The sequence below is a fragment of the Hypanus sabinus genome, chromosome 14 (genome assembly GCF_030144855.1).
Source record: "Hypanus sabinus isolate sHypSab1 chromosome 14, sHypSab1.hap1, whole genome shotgun sequence".
Classification (NCBI taxonomy): domain Eukaryota; kingdom Metazoa; phylum Chordata; class Chondrichthyes; order Myliobatiformes; family Dasyatidae; genus Hypanus; species Hypanus sabinus.
In genome coordinates, this window is record NC_082719.1 from 46622963 (window position 1) to 46635146 (window position 12184).

The 12184-nt window shown below is 41.4% G+C and overlaps 1 protein-coding gene across 1 annotated transcript; it reads left to right on the forward strand.

Annotated features, from left to right (window-relative positions):
• Positions 1 to 673: 673 nt before the first annotated feature.
• On the forward strand, positions 674 to 8124 carry shisa3 (shisa family member 3). The gene is made up of 2 exons (XM_059989111.1): positions 674 to 1607; positions 6728 to 8124. The coding sequence occupies exons 1-2, from the start codon at positions 1334 to 1336 to the stop codon at positions 7243 to 7245; spliced, it is 792 nt and encodes a 263-aa protein (XP_059845094.1). The 5' UTR covers positions 674 to 1333; the 3' UTR covers positions 7246 to 8124.
• Positions 8125 to 12184: the final 4060 nt, after the last annotated feature.

The window sequence follows — 12184 nt, forward strand, 5'->3', positions numbered from 1 at the left end:
GTTTATATGTTCTCCCTTGACAATGTGGGTTTTTTCCGAGTGCTCCGGCTTTCTCCCCATATTCCAGCAGGGTGGCATGGCAGAGTGGTGGTTGGCGAAATGCTTTACCGTACCAGCGACTGGGGCTCAGTTCCCACTGCTGTCCGTAAGGAGTTTGTACGTTCTCTCCGTGACCACGTGGGTTTTCTCCAGGGGCTCTGGTTTCCTCCCACATTACTAGGGTGGATGGGTTAGGGTTCGTAAGCTATGGCATGGTATGTTGTGCTGGAAGAACTTGTGGGCTGCCCCCAGACTGTATTGATTGTTGATACCAAAGCCCCATTTCCCTGCATGTTCCAGTGTTTCCATGTATAGGTGACAAATAAATCAGACATTTAAGATCTTTATACTTGAATGTTGGCACAGACATGTGGTGGCGAAGAGCTAATTTCTGTAATGTACAACCCCATGACTTATTGAGAGAAACACTGATGGCTTTTTCTTAAGATCTTGGACGTGAATGTAGGAAATCTTTCGGAAATTCCCATCTGGGCGAAAGCGACAGTCACACCTGCAAACAAGTTGCCACCTAGTCGCACGCCCCCATGGCGGCTCGCCGCGATCTCTAATTGGCTTCCCCGCAGCGGACCTCGCCACCCACCGCTTCCCGCCCCCTACCCGGCTGATGCACTGGAAGGGGTCATGACATGCTGTGGACTCTCTGCACCCCTTCTCCCACTGCCTTCGCAGATAAGCAAACTCTGTTTTCGAGGCAAAAGTGGAAGAACATTTGCAACCAGTTGTCAGGTGGTTAATGGTTAAACTGGATGTCCTGGCTGCAGAGGACAATTCGATGCGTCAAAAGCACCATCAGGCGTCGGAAGAAATCAGATCCGCGAATAATTTTATGCACGGCGGCATAATGCTGGCGACTTATTTTAGATGCTGGAGCCTTCCACTGCACTGAGGCAAATGCCTCTCTCTTCAGGTCGGCTCCGCACTGTGCTGAACTGAGTCGGTCACCTGAGCGTTGGCTGGGGGGGGATCTCTCCCCGGAGCCGTGCGTCCAGCACTGGGGAGGCGGATTTCCCTGCGCCGGCAGCGGCAAGGCGCGCCCACTCCCCATTGTTTGGGAATATGGGCAAATACACTACTTCTGCCAACTGAAAACAAAACCTGGTTTATTGCTCGAGCTTTTTTTTAAGAAAAAGCACCGGGGACTATTATGAAACTCTGCACTCGTGGGGTGAGAACTTCCAAAAACAAAACCTGTGCGAAACAATGCTGAGTGCAACAGTTGCACCGAAGTGAAACCAGAGCCGGAGGAAGGCTGATCCGGGTCCGACCCGTCGGGATGGTGACGGGGGTGTTGCCATGCCTGCTGCTCGCATTGCTCACCTGCGGCGTGGCCGTCTGCAGCGGTCAGGGCGAGTTCTGCCACGGCTGGATAGACAGCGCCGGGAAGTGGCACGACGGCTTCCAGTGCCCGGAGGACTACGACCGCGAAGATGCGGCCATCTGCTGCGGTTCCTGCTCCCTGCGCTATTGCTGCGCCGCGGCGGCGGCCAGGCTCGCCCAGGGCCGCTGCACTAACGACAGGGAGCGGCACGGCGCCAACCCGGCGGCACGTAAGTGGCACTCCCCCTCCCCTGCCCCGCTAAGGACGGTTGGTTAACCGTTGTGTTATTTTAAATAACTGCGTTTACAATATCGCGCCATCGGATACTACCAGATTAGGGGCATTTATTTCGGGTGATAACAGCCACTGAATCACCTATCCCTTTCCCGGGCCATCCGAATCAAGGAAATAACCCACCACCTATCAAATCTGCTCTGGTAAAATCATAACTTTCGTTTTCAGTGTATTTTATCACAATCACCAAAAAATTATCACTTGCGTACAAACCATCCATCTCCGAAATCCAATTCTGGTTTAGGATGCTCAAATCGTACATGCGGGCTGCTTACCTCAGTTTCATTACACATGAACGAAAATCGATAGCTCCTCGTCACCAACACTTCCAGCACTTCGTTAAATTTTGGTTCGTGCAATTCGCCCTTTCAACAATTACCATCAGTTTGTTTTTAGTTGTGTTTTCATTTAGTTTTCATTTCTATAGTTTGCCCGAAATCACCAGGGGCATCGCCCTAACAAACATACGCATGTACCAGTGGAAATGCTAACTAAATTTATTTATGGCTTAAGAGAAAGTCTCTGTTATGAAAGTGTTGGCTTTGGTGGGGAGAGGTGTAAAAATATTTGACGGATTCACTATTGGACTTTCCCCGGACTGTAAACCGTAGAAACATAGGTGGTTGTGGCTATAACGCGTTGTATAAGAACCTTTCAGTCTTGGGGAGATTGGAGGAGCGCGTTTTCTGCGGGCGAGACTTGTCTGGAGTTTTGTTTTCAGAAAATTTCAAGGGCTTTTGAATGCATTTTATTCGTTAGTTATTCGTATTAGTTGATTAGTTAATTAACATCTGCCGCCTATAACTTAAAGAGATGTAATAAAGTATTCGTTTTCAAACTGGCATTCAAGTGCAGCCGAACCACGTTAGGTTTTGTAAAGGTCTGTGCAAGCCATCGGGTGTCAATTTAAACAAATTTCTGCTGGATTGTATTACAGGTGGAGATGGGAAATATATTAACGTGGTGTGCTAGCTTGAGATGTGAATTTTCAGTGAATCAGATAAGCATGAAATTGCATTAGCCTCATCTATAAAGGGAGGGAAAGGTAAGCCAGGATAACGAGGGTCTATGTGACAGCTTCTCTATTGATAACCTCAGAGATCCAGGCTCGTCTTACATTTCTTCCTAGTATCAGATACAACCACAATCCCCAGAACGTGACACTGATGGATCTCTTGGGATCGCCGGGACAGTTTCAAACTTTCTCAACTTTCTATCAGATGGATGGAGTTCCGCTCCGCCCAGCGCACGGTATCAGCCGAAATCTAATATCCGGCACGATATTAACACAGGAATTCCTTCACCGCGCCAAACTCATGGCGGCCTCTTGCTTAGCAAATAGGCTACAGTCAAACCCTGTCGTTCCTCGACAGTGGATAGAAGGGGAATGTAGGGTGGCAATTTATTTCCAGTAAACCAGTGAGTCTTTGCTCAAGTGATGCCGCCTTTCTCGTTAAATTATCTGTCCAAAATGTTCAAATCATTGTCTCAACCCCCGTCCGGCGAGGGCTCGGAGAGATATTCGAATAAAGTGCAGACTGTGTTTAGTTGGCACGATTAGCACGATCCATTTGAAAATCATTTAGTGACAAATTGGACATTTTAGTTCAAAACACCAGTATATTAAACGGATCGATTTAAATGTCGAAATTTTGAATGGTGGTGGACTTGCTGTCGTGGTTATTCGGAATTTGTAAAGGACATTTCGTCCCTATCATTATTCACACTCAACATTGTGATTGGAATAGTTTTTTCCGCTTGTTTTGCTGTGTTTAGTTTGTTGTGTTTAGAATATTTCAGGAGTGTTCTAATGGGAGAAGAAATGCAGGGCTTTGAAAAAGTTATCTTGACAACAAACAATGATCTAAATCATCCTGTTCGAAGGTTGAGGGTAATTAAACTTTTTCGTGTGAAGTTGGGTCCGGAGATGTTAGTGAAATTCTGTTAGTTGTCTGAAATTAAAAAAAAACAATTACACAATAAGCATTTTAAGAATATTTCTTCCAAATCATTTGCGATTTTATGAGAGTTCGTCTGTGAAACTGACATTTCTGCCCAAAATTGTAACCCATATTTAAATAAGAAATATTTACACTTAAAACATCTTGACTTTTACCTTTAAGCATTTTGTAATCCTTTAGCCTTATTATGTCAGTAAAATAAGCAAAATTGCAAAAAGGCAGATTTTTTTTCAGGACAGTTATATGTAGAAGTAATGTAGAAGATGTAGAAGTAATATTTGTTGTAAAAGACATTTTAATAGACGCCTTTTTAACTTTTACTTGTACACTGTACATAAAGGATCGACGCTAAATTTATTGAAAAAAAACGACTGCATTTTTAGGTTTTGGTGATATCTCAGTCACAAGTAAATCCGATCCTTGCACTGCGGCCTGAGATATTTTGCAGGAGAAATTTTCCTGTGCTCTGTAAGAAGACACTGACGAGTTTATCAGGTCGTGTCAGTTTACAATCCGTCAACCCACCCGCCGATAGCCGTTTGAGAGCGGGGATACGAGTTGTGCCAAACGCTTTACAAGCTCTGGTTAACACGAATACTTTCCCCTCTGTAAGCAAGTACCGCGCGCTACCGACGGCGGCCAGGTCACGTCGGAACCGCATGATAGATATAGTTTCGATTCCTCCATTGCCCGGTTGCCCGTTGTAGGTTCGCTGTGTCACTCTGCTGAACAGTTATGATTTATATTGGAGGTTAATGGGTTTCTGATTTCGTTCTCATTTACTCTGCGTCGCAGTTTCACAGCAGAATAATAAAGCGGCAAGGCGCTTCCTCATTTCACAATTTATCGTTGTAGAAGGAAATCGGGCAAGTTACGAAAAAATCTTCATAACTTCTGCAACAATCTGCATTAATCAGCCAACAAACAGTAATTTGTTTTATTTAATAATTAAGAAGAAAAGCTTACAAAAGGTTCAGAGAGCTAGGTAATGTTAGAGATCTGGAAGATTATAAGGCTAGCAGGGAGGAGCTTAAGAATGAAATTAGGAGAGCCAGAAGGGGCTATGAGAAGGCCTCGGTGAGCAGGATTAAGGAAAACCCCAAGGCATTCTACAAGGATGTGAAGAGCAAGAGGATAAGATGTGAAAGGATTGGACCAATCAAGTGTGACAGTGGGAAAGTGTGTATGGAACCGGAGGAAATAGCAGAGGTACTTAGTGAATACTTTATATTCACTGTGGAAAAGGATCTTGGTGATTGCAGTTATGACTTGCAGCAGACTGAAAAGTTTGAGCATGTAGATATTAAGAAAGAGAACGTGCTGGAGCTTTTGGAAAGGATCAAGTTGGATAAGTCACCAGGACTGCACAGGATGCACCCCAGGCTACTGTGGGAGGCGAGGGAGGAGATTGCTGAGCCTCTGGTGATGATCTTTGCATCATCAGTGGGAATGAGAGAGGTTCCAGAGGACTGGAGGGTTGCAGATATTGTTCCCTTATTTAAGAAAGGAGTAGAGATATCCCAGGAAATTATAGACCAGTGAGTTTTACCTCAGTGGTTGGTAAGCTGTTGGAGAAGATCCTGAGAGGCAGAATTTATGAACATTTGGAAAGGCATGATATGATTAGGAATAGTCAGCATGGCTTTGTCTAGGGCAGGTCATGTCTTATGAATCTGATTGAATTTTTTCAGGATGTGACTAAACACATTGATGAAGGAAGAGCAGTGTATATGGAATTCAGCAAGTCATTTGTTAGGGTGCCCCATGCAAGGCTTATTGAGAAAGTAAGGAGGCAAGGGATCCAGGGGGACATTGCTTTGTGGATCCAGAACTGGCTTTCCCACAGACGGCAAAGAGTGGTTGTAGACAGGTTATATTCTGTGTGGAGGTTGGTGACCAGTGGTGTACCTCAGGGATCTGTTCTGGGTCCCTTATTCTTTGTGATTTTTATAAATGACCTGGATGAGGAAGTGGAGGGATGGGTTAGTAAGTTTTGCTGATGACACAAAGTTTGGAGGTGTTGTGGATAGTGTGGAGGGCGGTCAGAGATTACAGCAGGACATTGATAGGATGCAAAAATGGGCTGAGAAGTGGCAGATGGAGTTCAACCCAGATATGAAGTGATTCATTTTGGTAGGTCAAATATGATGGCAGAATACAGTATTAATGGTAAGACTCTTGGCAGTGTGGAGGATCAGAGGGATCTTGGGGTCCGTGTCAATAGGACACACAAAGCTGCTGCACAGGTTGACTCTGTGGTTAAGAAGGCATTGGCCTTCATCAACTGAGGGATCAAGTTCAAGAGATGAGACGTAATGTTGCAGCTATATAGGACCCTGGTCAGACCCTGGTTCTGGTCACCTCACTACAGGAAGGATGTGGAAGCCATAGAAAGGGTGCAGAGGAGATTTACAAGGATGTTGCCTGGATTGGGGAGCATGCCTTATGAGAATAGGTTAAGTGAACTCGGCCTTTTCTCCTTGGAGCGAAGGAGGATGAGAGGTGATCTGATAGAGTTGTACAAGATGATGAGAGGCTTTGATCGTGTGGATAGTCAGAGGCTTTTTTGCAGGGCTGAAATGGTTGCCACAAGAGGACAGAGGTTTAAGGTGTTGGGGAGTAGGTACAGAGGAGTTGTCGGGTTAAGGTTTTTACGCAGAGAGTGATGAGTGCGTGGAATGGGCTGTCAGCAACAGAGGTGGAGGTGGATACGATAGGGTCTTTTAAGAGACTTCTGGATAGGTACATGGAGTTTAGAAAAATAGAGGGCTATAGGTAACCCTAGTAATCTCTAAGGTAGGGACATGTTTGGCACAACTTTGTGGGCCAAAGGGCCTGTATTGTGCTGTAGGTTTTTTTATGTTTCTAATAAGCTGATAGTCACATAATGGGGCTCAAGATATTAGAGATGCTTTCATTAAGACCAAACCTGTTTCCTCCAGCAATATTTTTTTTGCCTGGCTGCAAAATAAAATTATTCAATCCATGTTTAATCTCTCTTTATATAACTGAGATTTACACGTGTCCCAGTAGATTACATTTTGCAATCTCTGACCATATTGCTAATTCAGTGCTATTCTCTGTTTCTCTACAGAGCCCATCTATGTGCCCTTTCTCATTGTTGGCTCCATATTTATTGCTTTCATCATCGTGGGTTCCCTGGTGGCAGTGTACTGTTGCACCTGCCTCAGACCCAAACAACCAAACCCGCAGCCCGTGCGGTTCTCGATGCGGAATCACCAGACAGAGACTATTCCCATGATCCCAACCTTCACCAACCTGAGGACACCCTCCAGACAGTCCAGCACTGCCACTAGTTCCAGCTCAACGGGCGGCTCCATCCACCGATTCTCCATCGGCCGGTCCGAGCCAGGACATGGCTGTCTGGTTCCATCTCCTCCGCCGGCTTACAGCTCCCCCAGCTGCCTACCAGCCGGACACCTCAACCAAGGTCAGGGATTCCTCGTTCCCCAGCAGTACTTTGCCTACAGCCTGCAGCCAGATTCATTCGCAATGGGCAAAAATTTCAGTGACTTCAGCCAGAACCGCTCGAAGTCTCAGAGCACGACTTCGCAGAACGCTGAACAAGTGATATACAACACAGGTTTATAAGAGAGGATATTTTGGAAAGAGATTGTTTACAAACGGCAGCAGCATGAAGCAACCTTCTCTCCCTTTTGGAAAGGGTTGTTCCATAGTTGAGATCGTGGGTGCAGTCTCCAGCTGCTAGTCATCTGACATTTAACAGAATGCTTGAAAGCTGGGTCCCACTATAGGTCCAGTCAAAGCGGATATTGGCAAATATTAATGGGCCTGGCCTGCTCCACAAATTTTTTTTAAGTGATATCTTGAAGGTGATCAACTGGTGCAGCTTTCTAAACTGTTCCTTTGTCCTGTTTGTCCTGTCATAATTTTTTTTTCACAGAAAATATAACTTTAAGTCATCAAGAAGATTACGTGATGTTAACAGTGACATTAAAACACTTCAGAGGTGCGGTCCAAGGAAAGAGTACCGTCTTCACTGATGTACAGTTTATCTACCAATGATGACTGGAAACCAGCAGAACATCATCCACTAGAATGAATTTTGAGTTACGAATCTCATCCCTGACGCTGAAATCAAGCTGACAAGGGTACATAATAAAGTGGAATATTGAAATCTCAGTTAATAACAGAATCCTCTAGGAAAACTCTGTGAAATAACCAATAACTTGAATATCAACTTAAGGGTCATTTAAAAAATACTATATACTAAGTTCTTCCTCTTTTGAATGCCTTATCTAAATATTGAAATTTAAAAATATTAATTTATAGAGAAATTGTGCAACATTGTCTTGACTCTGACCCATCTTCCACATATTTACAGGACATCAAAATTACTAATTATTTTAGTAATCACTTTACCATTTAATTAAATGACTAAACTAAATTTATAGTGGAAAAATTGCATAGGAATATTTTATAAGATGTCTATTCCAAAATCATGTTAACTTAAAGATCTGAAATTAAAATTGCTTTAATAAAATATGCAAAATAGAATTGTTGGTTAAGGTGCTTGATGTTTGATCTCTTACTTTATGCTTGAGATTGAGTAGAAGATATTATTTGTATGGAAAAACACACAATTCTAAAGTTCCTGAACAGTGTTCAGTAGACCAAATCATGAAAGTTTGCAGACCTAAATGATTATCAAGGACAACTTGCTATTTATCACCTTAGAAATACCTTGTATGAAATGGACTGAGTCCTTGATTCTAGTAGGGGCAAAAGGGCCTGATTTTCCAGCCAAGCTCTTCTAATTCCAGCTACAAAAGGGCGAAAGAAGGAGTGTTCAGCATAGGGCAGCAACACACCTGTCTCGTAAACTGAAATGCCAGCAGAAGTTCCAAGGACTTCATCTCTGGAACCAGAGGGATCTTCAAGGATAGGCTACACCTGAGGGGCAGTGCTGGCACGGTTGACTCTGGCAAGCTGCTGTTGGCAGCCTGTGCCCCAGTAGGAGTGAGTAAGTGCTTCACAACAACATCTCAGAACATATGTGACAATGAGCACCGATACTGAAGTTCTCAACTCTAGACTTTCAGAAGGATTTTATCAAAGGGAAGTTAATGTAAAGGCATTATCATCATAATAACCATCAACTTTAGGATGGTTCTTCACATTTACACAGAACATGAGCATTAGTCATATCAAATCTACAGTAATAAAGAACTTTGGCACAATTATTATGAGCACATTTTATTTTGTCATGGAGTCTGACAAAAATGAGCCACTATCAGATAATTGGAATGCCGATGGAATGGAAATAAAGCACAGAGAAAATGCTTAGTAGTTCAGACAGTATCTGTGGAAAAGAACTATTTTTTTCTCCCCATAGTTGCTAGCTGTTCAGCTCTGAATTTATTCCTGTTATTTCAAATTTCCAGAATAAATAGTGGTTGGGTTATATATTTGTAACCTTTTTGCAAAATAATGCAAATTTTAGGGTCTGCAGAGTTGAAGGAACTACCCTACAGAACATATGATCTTCAGTTCGAAGTTCATTAAAATGGAACACTTTTATACAGTAAAAAAGCACATTACCTGCATGATTAATTTTAAGTTTTCAACATGTAGATAGACATTTTCAAGATTTAGAAATATTGATAATACATTGGGTTTAGGAATATGCCTCGCTTCCGTAAACTCTTAAGTCACTAATTGAATTATCATTCAATTTGCTGTATGCAGACAGCTTTGTGTAAACCCCACTTCAGAATGGTTCTGACCGAGGCTCCAAGTTCAGAGAACAACTCACAAAGAACCTGAGTTCAAACCAGGATTTATATAATTTTATGCTTATCTAGCATAAAATTATAGGGTGACTAACTCTTCCAGCCCAAAGAACTTGTGCTGCCTCATTACACCCATGTGACTGACTTGAGAGGAAACCATGCAGTTATGGGGCGAACATGCAAACGCCTTCCAGACAGCTGGGTCTGTAACAGCATTACACTAACTGCTATGCTATCGTGCCGTCCAAATTTATTGGAAGTGGTATCTACCAGGGAACGTACAGCATGGACAAATTATCTCTTTAGCTTGATAGGAACATTATTGGTTACAAATACCATCATCAACTGGACTGACAACCAGCACTTGTTTTCCAATTGCACTTCATTTACGTGCACAAGGAGAACTGTCCAGCCCCAGTCACTTAACGGTTCTAAAACTTCTCCTCAGAATTGTTAATTTTATACAGATATTGGCCAACTTAAATCTTGTGCAACTTCTAATAATCACTTATTTAGCATATATAGGATAAAATTACTAATCATGATACATTCTTACAGCCATTAATTATCAATATAAACTAATGCTATTTAATCCTTTACCTGCATTTAATCTGATCAAAAGCAGCCAATTATACCTTTTTTTTTGGTAAAGAGTTATTGCCCAATAGTTCATGTGTGCTTCCTAATCCTTCATTAGCAAAATATTTTAGGAAATTTTTCATTTGGGTAACTTAAGTGAAAATTATAGAAGAATTAACCATATAGTTATTTCACTAAAAAGGAAAGGAGAGAACCAGGTTGAATGCTAGTTGTTTCCTTAACCAGAGACTTTATAGACCTTTGGAACAAGTTGCTACAATTGTGGTTGACAATTCTTTACTCTTTAAAGTGATCTAAACCTGTTTTTTAAGATCTGACATTTGCTTCATGTGCAAGATAAGTACAAGTAAAAATAGAAGAGTGGACTACCCTCAATCATCAAAAAGTTTGGAAAGGAATTTTCCCAATTTGTTTTGGGTCTTTAGACTTTTGCCCTTCTTAGTTTGCATGGCTCCAGTGAAATTGGTAACACACTATGTACTGTAAAAAATTATGGCACCGTGTTTTCAGGGAACAATATTGTGTTTTTCAGGTCTTACAATTTCATTTGACAACTAGTCAACTAAACTACTGAGACACTTAGAATTATAGTGAAAAAGAAGAGAAACTGTGGCATATTTTCAGGATGATGCTGGCGTATCCCCCATGTATTTTGTGTGTATATGAGCACATGTAGAAATCCCAAAACTTCCTTTCTCCACATCTGGCAATGAACTTAGCCAATAATCTGCCCAGGTTAGATCTGGTACTGGGTCTTCCTCACTGATTCATTCTTGTAAAACACATTTAAAGAAAGGAAATACTAACCAAACTATTACTGTTGCTAAAATTCAAAAGTTTTTGACAACCTTAATTATTAGTTAAGCTGGGGCTATGATTCAACTAACTGATTGCCAAGGAATTTTCAGCAATTTTTGTAGCTGGGATTTGGTCCAAACCACTTCTCTGCACTTAATGATGAGTTTTGCACATGGGAAATGTGGGTGACATGTAACACTTAACTGCTGATGTGCACTTCTTTATTCTGGAAATGCTTGCCTGGGATAGGAGCAAGTTCAAACTCAGTACAGAGGTAAGAAGAGGGTTGCCTGATGCATAATGTACTGTTTTGGTTTTGGATCTCCTTAATCATTCTGTAGAATTTTGAAGTGGAAGGAAGTGATATGTAATTTTGAATGTCTGAATGCAATGACAGATCAAAAACTCAAAAGAGACAACTAAAAATAAAAGAGGGAAAAAAGCATTATGAAAAATCAAAAGCTTGAGTAATAAGATAATATTGACTTGATTTTGTCATCCATACTAGAGGGATGAGTGGTTTTCATGACAATTATTGCACACATCAAAATGCCACTGTTTTGACTCCTATCCCCTCCAGAATCTGAATGGGAACAGTGCAAAATTGAAAGGCTCACTATTTAATTATAGGGAGTTTATTTGAAGCCAATCTTTGCATTTGGACATTTTAAAAATATCACACTTACTCTTTTAAGTTATCTAATTGCATATAAATTAGTTTGATCTCAAATAAGCTTTCATTACATTAGCCTTATATGACAAAAATTATTAGAGCACAAGATCATGTGTGCTATTAGACATCCACTGGAATTTGAGTAATCCTACCTTTATCTAACTTTCTATATTCTTCTTTTCCAACTATAAAACCAATTCCCCATTTTATTTTAGAGATTTTTGATAAAGCTCTATTTAAACTCTGCATTAAAACTTCCTTTCAAATTTCTGACTAATCTTCCTAATAGTAAGACCCATAAGATACAGGAGCAGGATTAGATCATTTGGCCCATCAGGTCTGTTCTGATGATCGTTAATAATCATTAGGCCAACTCTTTCTTATCAGATAATTATCCTAAGCAAAGAATGCGCACATCTTCTGTTTTACTTATCCAATGGAAATAAAGTTAATTGTTTGAACTTTCCTCACTGCTTCATTATGACACAAGTATCTCTCACCATTTCGAGAGTTACGTACACGCAGCCCTCTATAAGTATCAGCAACAATAGAACATGCCTGGAGTCTGGCTTTGCTGTTAACAAATCACTATTTTATTAGTAACTACGTAATATAGTAACTTAAACCAGGTAAATCAAAGTTAACAGTGTTATGCATATATAGGTGTAAAAATGAAGTTCCCAAACTTATTCAAGCTCAGGTGGCA

Excerpts from the sequence above, each read along its gene's own strand:
- shisa3 (XM_059989111.1), top strand. The coding sequence starts at position 1,334 with ATGGTGACGGGGGTGTTGCCATGCCTGCTGCTCGCATTGCTCACCTGC. Across the intron at positions 1,608-6,727 it reads CGGCGCCAACCCGGCGGCAC|AGCCCATCTATGTGCCCTTT; the intron begins GTAAGTGGCACT and ends GTTTCTCTACAG.